The sequence below is a fragment of the Gymnodraco acuticeps genome, unplaced genomic scaffold (assembly GCF_902827175.1).
Source record: "Gymnodraco acuticeps unplaced genomic scaffold, fGymAcu1.1, whole genome shotgun sequence".
Lineage (NCBI taxonomy): Eukaryota > Metazoa > Chordata > Actinopteri > Perciformes > Bathydraconidae > Gymnodraco > Gymnodraco acuticeps.
In genome coordinates this window covers 3,235,647-3,254,504 of record NW_022989974.1, presented here as the reverse complement: position 1 = coordinate 3,254,504, position 18,858 = coordinate 3,235,647, and the positions used below count along the sequence as shown (strand labels likewise).

General features: G+C 41.1%; 1 protein-coding gene across 1 annotated transcript in view; it reads left to right on the top strand.

Moving 5' to 3' along the window:
* Positions 1–18,858, top strand: part of LOC117542982 (IQ motif and SEC7 domain-containing protein 1-like) — a 107,331-nt gene that overhangs the window by 27,508 nt on the left and 60,965 nt on the right. Inside the window, 2 exon segments of the mRNA XM_034210892.1 lie at positions 994–1,023; positions 15,584–15,691. Of these exon segments, the coding sequence (XP_034066783.1) occupies positions 994–1,023; positions 15,584–15,691 (138 nt within the window).

The following is an 18,858-nucleotide window of genomic DNA, read 5'->3' as shown; positions in this document are numbered from 1 at the left end:
GGGTTTGCTCTAATGAAAACACCAGCCATATCAAGTTTGTTCAGTGCTTTATGGAATTATTAAAGAAAGCTTTAAACATCTTTGTCAATATAGACCAGACCATGAAGCAGGTGTTTAGGTAATGCAAGAGATTCTGGAGTGAAGCGATATGTTTACGGGTGACAGCAAAAAAACTAAAAAGGTAACTAAGAGTGATGAGGTAGGAGGATGCACCTGACAGAGAATTAGACACAGCCTTATAAGCTATGTTTTCAAGCCAACACCAACAAAAAGCTGAACAGAACAACCCTTCCTTTGCAGCTACAGCCTTAATGATATATCAGTCACTGTTTTTCACCATGAATACCTCATTGTTTCCTCCAGGTGAAAAATTAGAAAAGGTGACTAGGAGGCTAATACATTTTCTCTTATGCACCCATGCAGTAGCTTTATTGCCCCTTAGTGCTATGGTTCACTGAGCGGGCTACATTGTATTTCTCTGTTATACAGAGTACTTTCCTTGCTCTTAGATTGCCATTTGCGTCAGTTTATTTCTAAAAGTACCAATGAAACTGCATCACAGACATGGAGAGCACATGATGTATGCCATAATAACAATTTTCCTACAAGATATGAGAAGCACAGGTGTTACTGATAGCACTAATAATGTACTACAAACTACCAAAGAGTTTAATCAAATCCAAAAGAAAGCTTTTTTTATCTGCAAAGACATTGCAACAAGCACATACACCCAGTGGAATATCAATGTCTAATTTTATGAAAGTCATCTCAGTTGTAGTCACTTTTTATGATGCCAGATGGATTTGTTCCAAAGTGCTGCAGCCCTCATTGCCAGAAGTTTGCTGCTGTAATGAATTTGCTGAATCAAGGGATGGTGCTCAATGAGGCGTTTTGTTACCGTGCATGTCTTTAGCTGCACTACTGATGTACTGCAGCATTTTAGTTTTTACCTGCTCAAAAAAATCAATGAACCAGTGTTTTTCTGTCTTTCAGGTCTGAATGTGACTCTTCCAGAATGGTCAGGTATGTCAATGTCCACCTTCATCTGCTCAGAATCGTACATCTGCCCAAGTTTCATGATTATTCTTTCATAAAACACTATTCGATCCTGTGCCTTTGATGGGAAAGGCTTTGGTGGCAACATAGTGTTATATAAGTCTTGGATTGTGTAAAGCCAAATATCCATCATGGTCCTAGCCAGATTGAGTGGCTTTCCTCTGTGTGGAGGATTGAGGCAGGCCTGGAGTGCTGCATGTTACTGGTGTTAGTGAAGATTACCGTGTGTAGGAAATTATGAGATTTTATGTCAGGCGTGGTCCAAGGTCACATTCCACTTGCTTTTTTGCTGTGTGAACCTTAGTGGCTGGAGATTTGTAGGGCTGTCTCTGCTGAGGTAAGATGTTGGCTGATTTAAAACTGTAACCTCCTGAATCCATCATTGCTGTAAACACAGCTGAGAAATATGGCTTGCATGTAGAGAGTAAATGGGTTGCTGTCAGTGGTAAATGCACTCCTTATCTGCAGCTTCTCTCTTTAGGGATGCCTCGCTGTGGGATCCGTACAGCCCCTTCCTCTGCATCTGTAGATGGGCATTAAAGACCCACAAAAGTCTAGTCAAGTTTAGCAGAGTGTAGCTGAGCCTGTCCCCTGTTTTACTGAAAACATGTCCAGGCCATGGCTGTTCCTTTTCTTTGGTCTTCTACTGTCTGTGTTCCCCAGGCCATTCTGCTCTAAATGTCCTATTACAAATTGGAAGCAAATCCAGCGGGCCACAGCCTGGAAAAGTGTGCCAGTCTTTGTGTTCATATCATCACAGTAACAGTGTTTGTGCATGCGAGAGTGCGAGATGTGCATGTTAAGTTTGGCTGCCACTCAGTGGCATCCCCACTGACAGTAGTGCTAAAAAGGAAAGAATGAATCCTTGTGATAATTTATTTTAAACTATATAAAATCTGTTGAAAAACGAATCCGATTTTTTGTTTTAGGGGTGTAAACTTTGAGTAGTAAACATTTGAAGTTGTAATGTTTAGAATCCTTGTGTTCCTGGCTAGAAATAGTTTAGCTACAAAACGTTCCTCTGGTGAAAATGCTTCTGGAAATAAGAGATATTTTTCTTCAATAATATTCCAATCATTGATCCGTAATATAGATGATGACTTGTTGTTTAACAATGAGGAATTTTGATCTTCAAACAAAAGCATCTCTGTGCACAGCAAGACATCCATTTATCATCCATCACAGGCATTTAGCCTTACTAACTCTCAGAATAACTCCTTTCCAAGTGGCTACAAATATTTTTGAGGAAACTGATCCAAAGAAAAATAAATGTAAGTTTAAAATGTTTTTCACCTTGAAACATTTCTGTTGAGAGTTTGTATGCGGCTGGCACTGTTCAATGTGCTGTATACTGATAATACTCTCCTTTATACTCCAGTCGAGTGTAATGAACATTTTCCATACCTAATCAGCTGTCATAAGGCGCATTTATTGATTTGTTATCACAAAAAGGTTTTTTTTCTATATCTTTCTAGTTGCTGATGGTAGGATCTAAAAGTACAGCAGTGAAAATAAAAATAAACGACGAGGCTTCAGAGACAAACGATCGCATCTCCCCAAACTGATGCCTTGATGTGGTTGGAAGGCTCCCAAATGGCAGCAGCCCTCTGCATATCGTTCTTGGTTGTGAATTTGGCCACAGCTTCCAGTCTCCTCTTGATTAATATAAATCTGGAGGGCCAAGACTGTTACCCTGCTGCTGTATAAGCCAGGTTCGATCTTGCACGTCTCTACCAACACATTTTCGATCATGCCACTTGTTTGGCAGCTGCATACATGAGTTGGATCCAAAAGCCATGATATTTCTGAATTAAAGTGGTCGCAAACTTTCGCTCAGCTTTGAGCAATAGTTGTGATGGAAATTATCCTGCAAATTAGAGGAAAGCTTCAGGAGCAGCTCATCTCGCTGTGTGTCAGGAGGTCGGTGAGACTGCAGGAATGTTTTCGCCTCAAGTCAGCAATACTGGACCGAACATGTAAATTCCACTTGATGAACAATGTGTTTAATACAGGACTGGCAGTGATTATGAAACAGTTTATTACATTATTTGTTATTGGATAATAAACGAGGGGATACTAAATTCTTGAAAAAATGAATCCATCATTGAGCAGACCATTTTTTGGCAGTAAATCAAAACGACATTTAATAATTGGACAATAAAAGAGTGTAGATTAAAAGCCTTTACAAATGAATCAGTTCAATATTAAAATAAAATGAATCTCTTGGATACATGTAACCAGTACTCAAGTTGTAAAAAAAAATCAGGGGGGATGGTGGATTTTATCATATGGGGACATCATTTGTGCTGATAACCCGCCGAGGGTGGGAGACCAACCAGCATAAAGATAATTATTATACTCCTAAAACAACATGCATGTTATGGATGTTCAGATACTCCTTTCATTGCTCTTGACCAAGGCACCTCAGAATTAGAGTCGGTCCCCGGGCTGCCATGGCACCACTAACATTTAGGGTCAAATGCAGAGGACAATTAGTGCAAAATCTTTTTTTCACTTTAATTTAAAGGGGGGGAGGGGATACAAAAATGTGGTTATAATGGAACTATATGGTACAAATCTTGTAGGTTAACAGTCCCTCATTTATTATTCAGATGATCAACTGATTATACTAATAATAATAAAGTCAAAATAGTTTTTAGAATATTGAATTATAGTGTATTTTTTCAAAAAAGCAGTTACTGGTATACGATCAAAACTGGTATCTAAAGGGTTACATTTGTATCGTAATTAATCAAATCATTATGTAAATTCTTCATGAAAAATTTGAGGAAAAAAATTAGAAAAATATTGATCCGTCATCATTTTATTGCAGTTTAAACACAAATATGTTATGTTAACATTCCCGATGTTACTTTTTTTAACAGGGCATTAAGTGCAAATTGAAATTGTTTACAAAATATGAAAATATATTAAAAGATTATACAGATAATACAAAATAGGACCAATGTTGTCAATGGCTGCCTACTCCACTCTCCCCCATCTCATAGAAGTTTCCAAAGATTTTCATAATCATGCTTTTTGGTCTCAATTTTTCTGGCTCTTGCTTTCGGATTGTTAGCTAAGCAATGGCTTTGAAGCCAAGTCTTGACATATACCTCTGGTCTGAACTTGTTCAGTGGAGGACCAACACACTTGATGAAAAGCAAGGCTGACATGCTTTTTACCTCTAGGGAGATTCTAGTTGTGGTTAAAATGTTCATCTGACTAAACCCACGTTCACACTCAGCTGTGGAGATGACCAGAGTGTTCACTGCTTGAAGGAGGGGTTTCAGCTCTTCTGGTGCTGGTGGTATCATTTCATCAACAGTTTTGAGTCTTACCAGCTAGCTAACACGAGAGAAAAACGTATAACTCCAAACTAAGTTGTTATTGCTGCTTATGTCCATAGATTCCACCTTTGGTGACTAAAGTAGTGAGTGTGTGTGTGCTCCCTCGCCCACAGTATTTTACTCAAAATGCGCAAAATTAATGTTGAAATAGCAGTAATACCAGTGCCACGTTCATTGATAAAGTTACATAAGGGATGGAAAGGGGGAATGGCAGTTTTAGAAGGGGGATGATTTTGACCGTTTTTATTTCAGGGGGGGATGCCATCCCCCCTCAACTCGAGTACTGCATGTAACACTTTTTACAGGTGAGAATAAAGGAATTCGTTTTTTAACGTTTCAGTGCAGACCAGCAAAGTAGTTCTGTTACAAAACTCTTAAAGGTCTCATGTCATGGCCATTTCTACTGATCATAATTCCATTGTTGAGGTCTACTAGAATAGATTTTCAATTTTCCAAACTCACATTGGTTTCTCATACAGCATCTCTGTATAGTATCTGTATTCACTCTCTGTCCTAAACGGCTTGTTGGAGCTCCTGACCCCCCTCCCTATGAGCCCACTGTGCTCTGATTGGTCAGCTCGCCCACTCTGTTCTGATGAGTCCACCACCGTTACAGCGGAACATCAGTGATTATGTGTTACAATGGTGTTTGTTAGCAACCGGAAAACAACACCAGTAATGACAAACAGATGAGAATGCTGCGTGGGGTCTGGGTGCCGTGTTGGCGGGACGTTGCGCGGCTCGCTGCTGTGAGGAGCGGACAGTCTGAGCTCTATTACTGGTGTTGTTTCCTGGTTGCTGCGTGGGGTCTGCGATACAGCGACACACAGCGAAACCCAGCCCGAATCCAGCCCGAGCACACACACACACACACACCCGCAGCCTGGCTGTGAGTCTGTGTGTGTGCCCAGGCCGAGCCCAGGTCGAGCCTTGCCGTGTCCCGCTGTCTCAGGCTGAGTTCAGGCTGAGAAATCCGCAGAGCTGCAGCTGAGAAAAGTGTGTGTGTTTGTGTGTGTGTGTGTGTGTGTGTGTGTGTGTGTGTGTGTGTGTGTGTGTGTGTGTGTGTGTGTGTGTGTGTGTGTGTGTGTGTGTGTGTGTGTGTGTGTGTGTGTGTGTTGTGTGTGTGTGTGTGTGTGTGTGTGTGTGTGTGTGTGTGTGTGTGTGTGTGTGTGTGTGTGTGTGTGTGTGTGTGTGTGTGTGTGTGTGTGTTTGTGTGTGTGTGTGTGTGTGTGTGTGTGTGTGTGTGTGGTGTGTGTGTGTGTTGTGTGTGTGTGTGTGTGTGTGTGTGTGTGTGTGTGTGTGTGTGTGTGTGTGTGTGTGTGTGTGTGTGTGTGTGTGTGTGTGTGTGTGTGTGTGTGTGTGTGTGTGTGTGTGTGTGGTGTGTGTGTGTGTGTGTGTGTGTGTGTGTGTGTGTGTGTGTGTGTGTGTGTGTGTGTGTGTGTGTGTGTGTGTGTGTGTGTGTGTGTGTGTGTGTGTGTGTGTGTGTGTGTGTGTGTGTGGTCAATTTGGACCAATCCACGGAGCCGTTACGTCACTAAGAAATCTCCAACGAGGCGTTCTGGGGCAGACAGGTATTTTCTGTGTTAGAGTTGTACTCGCTACAGGGTGTACTTTGAGGGTTTGTCACTCTGCAGACCGTTTACATGCATAAAAACCTTCATAACACACAAGGGGACGGGTAATAACCAGAAAAGCATGTCATGGGACCTTTAACATTTTAAAGAAAACAGGTTCATTGCTGTATAAGAATTTCTACATACAGTAATAGGCAGATTTGTTTTAATTTGTCCTCTATACATGATATAACGGATCATTCTCCAACACCGTGTTATGTAGTTAATTATGGAAGCAAAGAAAGGTCTCAAGAATTTGAATTTAATAATTTAAGGTGTTTAATGCCTGCCACTGAATTCCTAATGTTAAAAATTCAAGAGAATGTATTGCAATGTAGTTTGAAGCCACTTCTTTTACATTTGCACCATAGTTTCTCCACACTGATTGAGCTCCACTACACTCCTCCCTAGAGACAAAGTGCATTAAAAACGTTCCGTATGCTGCTGCCTCTAATGCTTTCCCCATAGATATAGTATAAGTATCTCAGTGTAAATATTCAGGAGCATCTCTTTAAAGTGAATCAGCAGCCAGTTTGAAATCACTGTGACCATTTCTGAGAATCAGTCACATGATTTATCTTGGTTCTGCTTTCCCTTTTGTATCAGAGCTCAAAGCTGTTTGAAATCACTAGCACTGCCAACACTCTGCTGACAACACACAGCAGACTTACAGTCACTTACATCTCTTACCCCGTTAATATGCCACACCGCGACACAAGTCAGCCTGGCTGTTTAAAATGTTGTGTGTTACATGGCTTGGTAGATTTCATTACCATTAATAATGGAAGAGCCGGTGAACTTGGCACAGGCGCTATAAATAAATAAGACCTGCTCCTGACAGACTCCTTTACACTGGTTTGATAGAAGTGTGTGTGGAGAGAGATTGGCCCTGACGGTGATGAGGGGATTATTCTCATACACACTCCCTGGCTAATGAGAGGGGAATAACAACATGGCAGTGTTTAATTGGTGCTGTTCTGTAATCAGAATGGACGGCTTCATTCAGATATGATTAGAATCTGGGTGAGATGAGCAGGCTGGCTCTCAGAGTGACCTGCTTTTATTAGATTGTTCTTCAGTGAGTGTCTGATGATAAGATGTTCTCCTCTCGACACCCTGATGCACTTTCATGCTGCACCCATTCATAAACCCAGACTAGCACAGGACCAAATCCTTCAGTGGAAGACTAGCCCGACACTTTAAAGCACCAATTGCAATTAGAGGACAAGATGAAAGTGCTCTTCTAGCCTATTATTGAACTTGTGCTTTTGTTATTTATACCGGTTTACTTGTGCCTGGGGAGCTGGCTTATTGTGATGGATTGGAACTGTTTTAATTTGTAGTGTCTGAGAACAGAAGCTAATTGAAATTTAAAATTGTATTTGCTGGAACGACATATCCGTGACTGGGACTTCTCAGCGGTGCGCATTCTGTCTCTTCATGCCTCACTGGCGGCGACAGACGAGCGTTGAGACCAGGCTTGGATTTTCGTCATTTTAGGGGCAAGGCCATTTGGCCTTTGGTGTCACACATTTTTTCAGGGCGCAAAGGCCACATGCCAGGGCACAAAGGCCATTGAGGGAAACATTTGGATTTGGAGCTTACAATTAAATAACTTCACTTTCTGATAAGAAAAACACACGAATGACATGGAAAACAAATCACTTTTTTAATATCAACAATGTCAAACAAATCATATACTGTAGGCCTATGCCTCCTTATTATTACCATATATAAAATGAAATACTCTACTTTGAATAATTAGCGTTTGGTATTTTTTCCATCTACTACTTCTCCCATTCACAAATCAAAAATCAAATCAAAAATTCTATTAATATGTAACAAATATATTCAATTTCAGAGCAGAAGAAACAGCCTTCAAGGGTCAAACTCTGCACATACATCATTCAGCAGTGCACAGTGAAGCTCCAACATCCAAATATGAACAAGCAATACTTTGAAATGCATTGTGTGTTTGTGTCTCTTTAATCAACTCCTCACAGCTCCTCATATCTCTTCAGAAACTAGACAAAAGTTAAACATGTACAAACCACAGACTGTGTCATGGCGAATACAGTCGCTGCTTTAATTCGGTCTTTAGGACGTTGTTGTGAGTTTGGACGGAGCAGCTACAGGTTAGTTTAGCCTGATCTGATCGAATGGAGATCGCTCCATTCAGAGAACACGCATTTTAAAAGTTTTTCGCCTGCCGTCTTCTCTGCACACTTGTCAAAGCATGTTTTTTTACTAACCGTTGTCAGTATGTAGTTACTTCGGCATCATTTTGAAACGTCTATTACAATTAAATCACGGTAAAATAGGTTAATTTTGTCGTAGTTGGTTTCCACCACAGTATTTACATGGATATAAGCCCCGCCCCCTCTCCAGCACGTCCTGTTTGAATGACAGGAGTAAATCAATCAATCAATCAATCAATCAATCAATCAATCAATCAATCAATCAATCAATGTTTATTTATATAGCCCAATATCACAAATGTTACATTTGTCTCAGTGGTCTTCACAGTGTGTACAGAATATCAGTATGACAATACGACACCCTCTGTCCTTAGACCCTCACATCGTACAAGGAAAAACGTTGTTGAAATCTTTCAACAAGTCCTCCAACTCATACGACCAAATAGGGCGATTGTTTAAGCACCTTAGATTACGACCCATAGCCACGTTTGAAAGTGTAGCACCTCTAGTGGTCGTGTAAGAAACAACATGCTCCCGTTTATTCACAAATAACCCTCTCTGTAAAATCCTAAATTGTAGGATAGTTTGGCCATTAAAACGGTTTTTGATTAGATTTCTAGCGAGAAGTGTATATTGTACTTTTAGAATCCACGTCCAGTCGATATGTAGGATCTATAGTTTGATAGATCTTACGAAGATGATTTGAGGTATGCAGCAGCCTCCATGTAAAGTTACGGGTTGAAAACAGTATTTCCGGTCTCAACGTTTTCATAATAAAACCAATGATCAAATGAACATTTAATATTCATTACTAAAGGTACAGCCAAATTATCACAGCGCACAAAACCTATTACCGCCGCAGATGGACCAAAAAATTGAGTGTTTGAAAAAAAAGGGGGCGGGTCCGCTCAGTGAAACGATAACAACGAAACATGGAGGAACAGAAGTCTGTTTAAATCGTGTGTGTGTGTGTGTGTGTGTGTGTGTGTGTGTGTGTGTGCGTGTGTGCGTGCGTGTGTGTGTGTGTGTGCGTGTGCGTGCGTGCGTGCGTGCGTGCGTGCAGTCGCTCTTAGCCTTTCTAATGATTCTGAAGGTAAACACAGTGAAGGCGGTGCGTGAAAGGCACTGCACGCTCCTCTTCTCAGAGGCTGAGTTAACCCTCCTGGTGCTGCAGAGATTTCATGAAGTGAAGGAGGTTTTCCTTCTATAAAACAGCTGTGGGCAGCAGATACTGTGAGTATCACAGACATGAATACATATATCAAGGCAGACTGGTGCACACACTCTCCTGTGTTGCCAATCCGGTGGTTAAACAAATATAGCTCTAAATCCCTGGCCGAAATGTCCTTAAAATGAAGTCCGAGTTCGACATTTTAATTAATTCATTAATTCATTACCTTTCCAACTCCTCATGCAGTTGACTGTTACAGGTCAATACAGGTTCATGGTACAATGCATAAGCTTCAAATCGAGAGACTGAAACTGTATTTTCCTTTACCGTTCTGTTTTAATTTCACAATAAAGTTAATAGTCATATTATGTTTGATATTATTATGTTTTATTAACTACACCACTGGTTTTTTAACCCGCGCCGCCTAGTGGTTAAAGCACGTTATTTAATTTTGTTGTTGAATACGTTTTATTTGATGAAAACATTTAAATATTAAGAGTAGCCTACATACAAATTTGAAAATATCAAGAAGATACTGTAGTGATCTCTACAATAAAACAGTTTAGTACAGGACGTCCAAAGATATTAACAGGAGGATGTGCAAAACAGACACACTAATAAGGCTTTATTTAAACATTAAAGAATACTTTAAGTTAAGGTCTTCTTTTGAATAAGATAAACACGTTGGGGTTATCCACAGATACATATGAAGTCTGACAAAGTACTTAACGTCCAAAATATTGCATAGGTTTTTTGGTCACTTGACAATCACCTTCCCTGAATTTGACTCAGGTGTAACTAAAGTCTGATTTTAAGGGTTGTTTATATTTCACATCATTAATCAGAATCTGCAAAGTAACTAAAATAAATGTAGTGGAGTAAAAATACTCCACTACCTCTGAATTGTAGTGGAGTAGAACAAAGTAGTATACTGCTGTAACAAAAACATTTCCCAACTTGGGATCAATAAAGTATATCTTATCTTATCTTAAGATGATCGATGGCTACTGCCATATCTGCAAAATGTGCCTCTGAACCTTGAGCATGTTTCAGGCTTATTAATGAACAACAGGAGGGGTCACAGACATAAGACCAGTTGTTAAATAAAGCTCTTCTGACCTTAGGTGTCATGTGGGTATTATTTCACCCATTTATTAATTATATGTTTTTTTTTGGATTTGATAACACCACTGTGTTTCGTATCCCCTAAACCTCCAGGGTGTACACAGTTTAATACTTGCAACTTCTCCTAAAGAACTATTTGTTTCTCTGAATCGAAGGTTAAAAACATAAAAGCATTGTACACCATTTAAACCAATCAATATTGTGTAATTAACAAGGATAAACTGATGTTTTTTAGTGGATGAGTAATGCAGATATCACTGTGTAATCATTTGACAGTGAGGGGAATATATCCGGTTTTAATATGAAAACTTCGATACCGGAAAAACTGTTTTCACCCACGCTAACTTTACATGGAAGCTGCGCATATACACGTTATCCTGGCGAGACCTCTAAACATCTTCGTAATATCGATCAAACTATAGATCCTACACATCCACTGGACGTGAATTCTAAAAGTACAATATACACTTCTCGCTAGAAATCTAATCAAAAAGCATTTTAATGGCCAAACTATTCTACAATTTAGGATTTTCCAGAGAGGGTTATTTGTGAATAAACGGGAGCATGTTGTTTCTTACACGACCACTAGAGTTGATACACTTTAAAACGTGGCTATGGGGCGTAATCTAAGGTGCTTAAACAATCGACCTATTTGGTCGTTTTTTGTAGGAGAACAGGCTGAAATCGTCGGAGCCTACACACGGCGGCGTGCGTTGCCGCTTGGCGGTGGGCGTGTCTTGAGCTTGGGGAGTCAACGCGAGCAACGCGACCAACAACCAATCACATGAATGTCCCGCCCCGGACATACAAAGCAAAGCATTCATGCTACATCCATGCTGGCTAAATATACTGTCTATGCTTGCTAGCTGTCCATTCAAACGAAGTACACTGGATATAAACTCCCCAAACAGGCGAAAACCTACCAGTTTCACCCACTGTCTCTGCCACCTCCCCCCATGCCTGGCTCCTCCGGTTTGTATCCCTGTATGTAAAGAGGGACTGGTCATATAGTACCGGGTGATTCCCTACTGCCACGATAATTTTCTCCTCAATTTTTTGACATATGGGAAATAACTGCGGTCTGGCTCTCCCAACATACACACGGTTTGATTGGCTAGCGCTTAGACTGTCAGATTTGCATATGCGGGATTTGATTGGCTGACGCCTCCGTCGAGGCGCCAAAAGTAGAACATTGCTCTACTTTTGCAGCGAGTACCGCGAGAGAAGCTGCGCTTTGCTCCCACAATGCAGTTCGGCGAATCGTGACGTCACCCCATTCAAAGTGAATGGGCAGAAGCGTTGAAGCGGCAACGCACACCGCCGTGTGTAGGGGCCGTTACGGCCCGTCTACACTACAGGCATCAAAAAATCTTGAAGCTGGGCGTGTCTGAAGCTTGGCGATTTTTTGCGAGCAACGCGACCAACAACCAATCACATGAATCTCCCGCCCCCGACATACAAAGCAATAGCAATGTTAAAACGAAGTAAACTGGATATAAAATCCCCAAACAGGCGAAAACCTACCAGTTTCACCCACTGTCTCTGCCACCTCCCTCCATGCCTGGTTCCTCCGGTTTGTATGCCGGTAAATAGTTCTGGTCGGAAAGAACCGGGTGATTTGCTACCGTAATTTCTCGTTTGGAATATGAGGAAATGAACTGCGGTCTGGCTCTCCCAGCTTGCACGCGGTTTGATTGGCTAGCGCTTGTACTGGCGGGAATTGCAAAAACGGGATTTGATTGGCTGACGCCAGCTTCGAGCAAGCATCGAGCCTCAAAAGTTGAACATTGTTCAACTTTTGACGCCGATAGACGCTCGCGATGCTTGCAACGCCTTGCCATGCTACCCACAATGCAGTTCGACGAAGTTTGAAAATATCCTATGTCACCCCATTCAAATGAATGGGCGAAGCGTTGAAAGCATTTTTTGACACCTGTAGTGTAGACGGGCCGTTATATATATACAGTCTATGAGTAAACACAGCTGACAGCCGCGGTGAAACTCCAGCGGTTAGAGCGATGAGAATATTCGCATCACGTCCGTTGTGAACGCAGCATAATGCAGTTCAGAAACCACTGTTCTGACGCTTTTTAAGCAACTTCGAGATGTTAACAGTATCAGGGGCACACAGGCCGCGGTGGCCGTAGGACGTAGAATTATTTTCGGGGCTTCACGGCCAGACCGAGGGGCAATGACGGCATGACCGTCATGGCCGCCGGTGAAAATCCTACCCTGGTTGAGACATTATGTTTCTGGGCTGTCCCTCTGTTGCATTCTCATCAACACGTTCTCAGAAACGCCTTGAGGGAATTACTTCTAATTTAGAACAAATGTTTTCTGGGCATCAAGTGAACTGACTACAATTTGTTCATCAAAGATAAAGGTCACTGTGACGTCACAAACGATTTTGGCCATCATTTAAGAATGAATACACTCTTTATGATACATTTACACAAATGTTCAAAAGTAAACAATTGGGGACAGCCATGGATGAAATGCATCTTCACTGGTTGGCCAAAGCATAGACTGTGAGGCGATAGTTCTTGTTCTATTGAGCATGTTTGTTCAGAAACAAACAAATGCCCGAGTAGGTTTCCGGAGGTCTGCAGTAGAGTGAGTTACTGGAGGCATCTGGAGCAAAGCCTTGACGGGGTCTGCTGCTTTTATTTCCCTGTAATTCTCCACAGAGTGTTAGGGAAACAGAGAGGCGGCGATTATAAAGCCCCCTCTCCCCCCCCCCCCCCCCCCCCCCCACCCTCATTGTAGAGATGACAATGAGGAGAATAAAGCTTTGCTGGGCTGTTGTGCAGGTCAACACCACTCACAAAGTGTGTGCCTCAAAACAACACCAGTAAGCAAAGTGTTCCCAATCAATTTAAACAGTAATTCATCTTGCTGTGGAATTTAATGTCAAAGATTTGTGGGTTCATTTACAAAGCCGAATAAATTGCCTAAGGAATTAACATTAATGGGAGCAAAGAGACTGCACTCTTCCAACTTCTTTTGCTTCTAACAGATGAGGCTTCCACTGAAATAGCGATGGAGCTGCAGTTTTCTATCTGCAGGCATGTATTTTCTCTAAAACCGCACAATGTGTGGACTTAACTGTGCTTAATGTTGTCAGAAATCTAACCCAGAAAGAACAGTAGGTGTCAGGGCAGCTGAACTGATCTCAGTCTGCAGGGAGGAGAGGTGACCAGGCTGTGCCTTAAGGCCGGTCTATCTCTCTTCAGGTGCCGCACAAACCCATCGTCTTCTCTCCGTCGCCATCGCTTGTTGCCATGGAGAGCGATGCTCATCTTCGACATCAAGCCTGCTTGTGTTTGTCCATGTGTGAGTCCATTTTGACTGAGCAAACTGGATTTCAGGCCTTAATCAGGCATTGTTCTAAAAAGCCTTTCCTCAGGAGCAATTAAACAAACCACAGCATGTGTGTGTTGAGGGTTTGAAGAAAGAAAGCCAATCAAATACATTGTTTTTTGAGTCTAGGAACATCCCTCCCGGGGTGTGAGCTTCCACTTTTATGAATTGTTGGTGTTTGTGCATCAGTCATTGCACTGACAGGTCTGAGTGTTCGGCTCTGCAGCACTGTCACAGGAACTATTAGAAGATAGAAAGAAAAGTCTGATTTATTTCACAGCTCTCCACCAGAGCAGAACATTAGCATTTCTTAAATTAATTATTCATTTCACAGAAACAGCAGAAAATGGCAGCAACCATGATACAATTAGCTGTGATATTACTCCGGGTCTCAGTGTAGGATTTTCATTCATAACATTAGAACAAGCCGTGTTTAAGGACAGAGGATGCTTGTATATTTTGTTACAAATTGCATGTAAGGGAATTAATGTTGTATTTGGATGATATGCTTTCACTGGACTGGTCTTTGAGCAATTATTCCTTTTACACAATCAAATTAGCTACGGCTATCATTAAAGGCTTGACAGCTTTTTACACTGAGCCAGATGTCGGCTTAATGTTTCTGATGAAGACGTCACACGCTGAGAGAGATGGGTATTCTGTTGGTTTTTGACTGCCAGTTGTATGCCTGAACGTGCCTGGTCTGTCTGAGACGAGCAGCCAAGCTCAGTGAACAGATGAGAGAGAGAGAAAAACCTCTGTGGTAATGGCATCCAGTGGAAAGAAAGGAGACATGTCTGAAATGATCAGTAGAGGACCAAAACTGCTTTAACTGCAGTTCACTGAGCCTCACAGACAAACAACTACAAAGAGATCATTCCCCATGAAACCTTTTCTTCTCTTTGATAAAAGGCTATTGTGACATGTTCACATTTTCACCATTAATGTGATCATTTTGTTTTCCCCTGTTGTTCAATGCCAACAATAGATAGAACAGGTATCTGACAAAGTGAAGTATATAGTATTATTCAATCTATGATACAATTGTGTCAAAAATATATTCTATAATAGGATTCAGGTAAACAAAGTCCTTCAGATTATGACAAAGAAGTTCCAAACCATATAAAGTACCGCTGCGAAGTGCACTTTATTGTACTAGCAATGCATCCTAAGTACTTTAAGAAGACATCAAAAATAGCACTAAAAAATCTATCAAAAGGAGTCCATAATATGAAATGTATGAGTTGCAGTCATTGGGCAAAACTATGCACACACTGATCTTGTCTTTTAAAGTTGTATATTTTAGTATTGCACAAACGTAACTTAGCTCTCTTTTCATTTTGTGATATTGTGTGTCGTGGTGTGCCTTCTGGTGTTTATGAGTTTGATACCAATCCGGTTTCAAACCCTCTATTTTGTCATTTTCCTGTGAGGACTGCAGTGATACTAAGAGGAAGATGCAATACAGAATTCCATATAACCCGGTTTGCTAAATGACAGAAACATGATGTACTGCTGTTCTAAAATAGTCTGTGAAAAATGAAGTACACGAGGTACAAATATGAAAGTCACAAACTCCCTGTGGAAACCCTCTGAGGGAAAATGAATGATTTGAATGCAGAGCAGTCATATACAATTTAAAGGTTTCTTTTACATCTGCCCTTCCATGTCAGCACTCTGAGATGTGTGTTTCGTTTGCCCCCCCTGTAGGAGACATGCCTCCTTACCGGTTGAAGTCCACGAAAACCCCGGGAGGCCGGTGTCTACAGGCTGCAGAAGAGTCGCCCCCTGCCGCAAATGGAACTCTGCTTCCTTTGGGTACAGTAAGATGTTATTTTTTTAATGAATACATGGGTAATGTTTGTTGTTTCCAGCACCAAGGCAGAGCAGTATTTCTCCTGTCTTACTCTCTCCCTGTTAATGTCTGAAAGTCATCACAGTTCATATCGATGCCCCAGTAATTAGCCTTTCTGTGGCAGATAAATCGGTCCTGACAGCTTGAAAGCGTCCCTGTGCCCTAATGTTTGAGTCTTTGCAGCTGTTCTCCAGTCATCAGCTTCCTGTGACACAGCAGTTTCAGTGCTGCTGGTCCTGATGTGCACAATGAACTCTAGTTACCAATGCACTGTAGGAGGAGATCATTATGTTAGGGCTTAATGAATGGTGATGCCTGAGTACATGAGCTTTCATCGCTGCTCAGCCATTAGCCTGTGCGGAGACTTCTACAAAAACAAGAGTGCTGCATCAGTAGGACAGACTGAGGGGGCTTCAAAAAAACACAGAGTTTCAAAAATGCCTCCTAGTGCTGTGTTTCATCATCAAAAAGCAATGTGAGCCTAATCCATAGCCCACTTTTGGTTCATGTTCAGCCCAAAAATTGCATGGTGGGACAGTGCTCTATTTTCAAAGAGCCGTGTTCAGACGTTTTGTGATGAGTAGGAACATCTGTGGGTTGTTTTTAGACTTTGGTAATGCAGCAGAAAGGAGGAACTATTTCTCGCTGATTAACACCTCACACATTTTCTCTAATTGTCCCCATGTGATTGTTGCTCTGTAAGTAATCTTCAAGCACAGCTGAAGGCTAATAGGTTTAATCGATCATGACTGCAAACAAGATGAAGGCTGTGATCGGAGCTTGATTGTTTTCCTCTCCAGCTCAGCAGCATTGTTTGCTTGTGTTCGGCCACACACAGGCAATTTTGAAATGATGACAGCCAAACACCCCGTAATTTGAACTTTGCTGATTTATATCAGGTGATTGCTTTAATGTTTCCCCAGATATGAGAGATGGATTCTATTGTGTATTGTTTTTTATTCTGTCGTAGACAATGTAGTCCTTCTCATTTGTGTCAATGAATGTGAGTGGGCGGCTCAAACTCTGAATGTGTGCCCGAGACACATTTTTCAAACCTCACTGCACACTCACAAGAAATGTCAAATGACAGGAGAGACAGTATGAATACTGTATAAATCAAACTGAAAACAACATTTATCACAAAGGCCTTGCTCTGTCATGGTTAACTTGTTGTTATGAATGATTTCCTTCAGACAGGAACATCACGTTACATGAAGTGACAAAGGTCCTGGGCCAGATCTGAATCCAGGATGTTGCAGTTGTGTCTGTAGAGCAGTGAGTCACATGTTATCTGGAAAGGAATGTGAACAAAATAGCTGGGTAATCACTCTCCATTGCAGCAGTGCGTCTGTGTGAGGCTCTCAGTGAGTGATTTATCTTCGTCGTATATTCTATGTGTTTGTGGGGCATTAGAGGAAAGAGAGGAAGTGAAATATTAATTATATATCCATGTGTGAGCTGCTGTGCTGAGCCCTCCGCTGAATCCATTCCACTTGTTTTAGATGTTTTGAGTTATCATATTGGAAAAGTTTGAAGAAAAGTTTAATTATAGGAAGTGTTTGTAGTGGTAGCGTTATGCAGCAGAAAAACAACGGTCCTAATGCCAGAGCTGGATCTCTGGGGGCCACCGATCAACTCAGAGCGGCTTCTAGACCGTAATAGCAGATACCCCAGGGATCTTTTTTGAATTGTGTTTTTCTTTCTCTCTTCACATATGTACATTTTTTTTCATGCAGTCTTCCTCTTTTCTCTCTGCCTCCTGACCTGGCGACAAAGCAATCCCATGCATTTGATCAGATGTACAGTAGAGATGCACAGGCAATGTAACAGCTTAGATGGGATGGCTTATTTCCAAAGCCTGAGTGTGCATATTTGAGTCAATATAGTTAACTAATGATGTCCTTGGAGCGCTTGTTGTGGTGATTCTGCCACTTACCCTGCTAAGATGATCAGCAGGAGCAGCGTAGAAAATAAATGACAATCAAAAGCCCACAAACTGTTCAAATGGACTGTTTTCACTTTAATACCACCCGAGTGTAACACATCTAAATGCTCGGAGCAAAACAGGAAACTTCTCACACGGTGTTTGCAGGGTTTGTTTTGTGAAATATATAAAAGACATATGGTAACCTGTTGAAAACCCCTCTGAAAGATGCACTTGCAGAAAAGAGATACTAAAATTAAAACGTTTTTAGCAGGCTTTTTATCAAACGCAAACTTGATTAAGGCAGATTTTAGTGATTGCATAACACGTATACAGTAAGCTTAATTGAAGGTGCAACTAATGAGGATTTTGGAAGACAGTTAATATGTTCCGATATATAAATGTAATGTTTTATCTAAGCAAGACAAAAACCTAATGGAAAATGTCCATCACGTTGTGAGCCCTAAACCAAAAGATATTAAAAATAATAATACACAGAAGCATCACATCTTCATATTCCTGAGACTGAAATCAGGGATATTTTTACTTCTTGCTTTATTAAACAACTTTAACAAAAAACAAAGTTGCTGATTTAATTAAATAAAATCTTCTGTCTATCCTCTAATTTATTTACAGACCATTTGTTCTAGCTCTTTTAATTTACCAAATTGCATTCCTGGTCGGGGTGATAATTAAAAACTGGGGAGGAAATTCAATTAGCGGTGGGATTCAAGAACCTGGACAGCAAGATGTGACCTCAACGATTTCCGACATGTGCGCGTATCACCAAGTTAGATTACTGGGTGAATATCTGAACCAGAGGCGGTAGATGACCGGACCTCTCCCAGAATAACCCCCAGTCGCCCTCCTCAAGGTGTTTCATTTCTTCCAGTCTTGACTTTCCCGTACTGCTCAATGTCAATCAGCAGCTGGCCATAAAGCCTGGGGAGAAATTATAGCAAATTTAAATGTAAAGCATAAAAGAGCCAAATGTGAAGTGTTTAAAGTAAAATAAAAAAGGTGAATTACTTATATTAACTATAAACTAGATTATTTCAAGTTTCCATTAGCTGTAAAAATGGCTTGAATGCCATTATAAGTAAAAGAGGTCAAAATGGCCTTTTGATCTTTAACGCTTTATTTAACTTAATTTGAATATAGAAACTGAAGTAGAGTAGAAAGTACAGCACGGATAAATGCTGACAA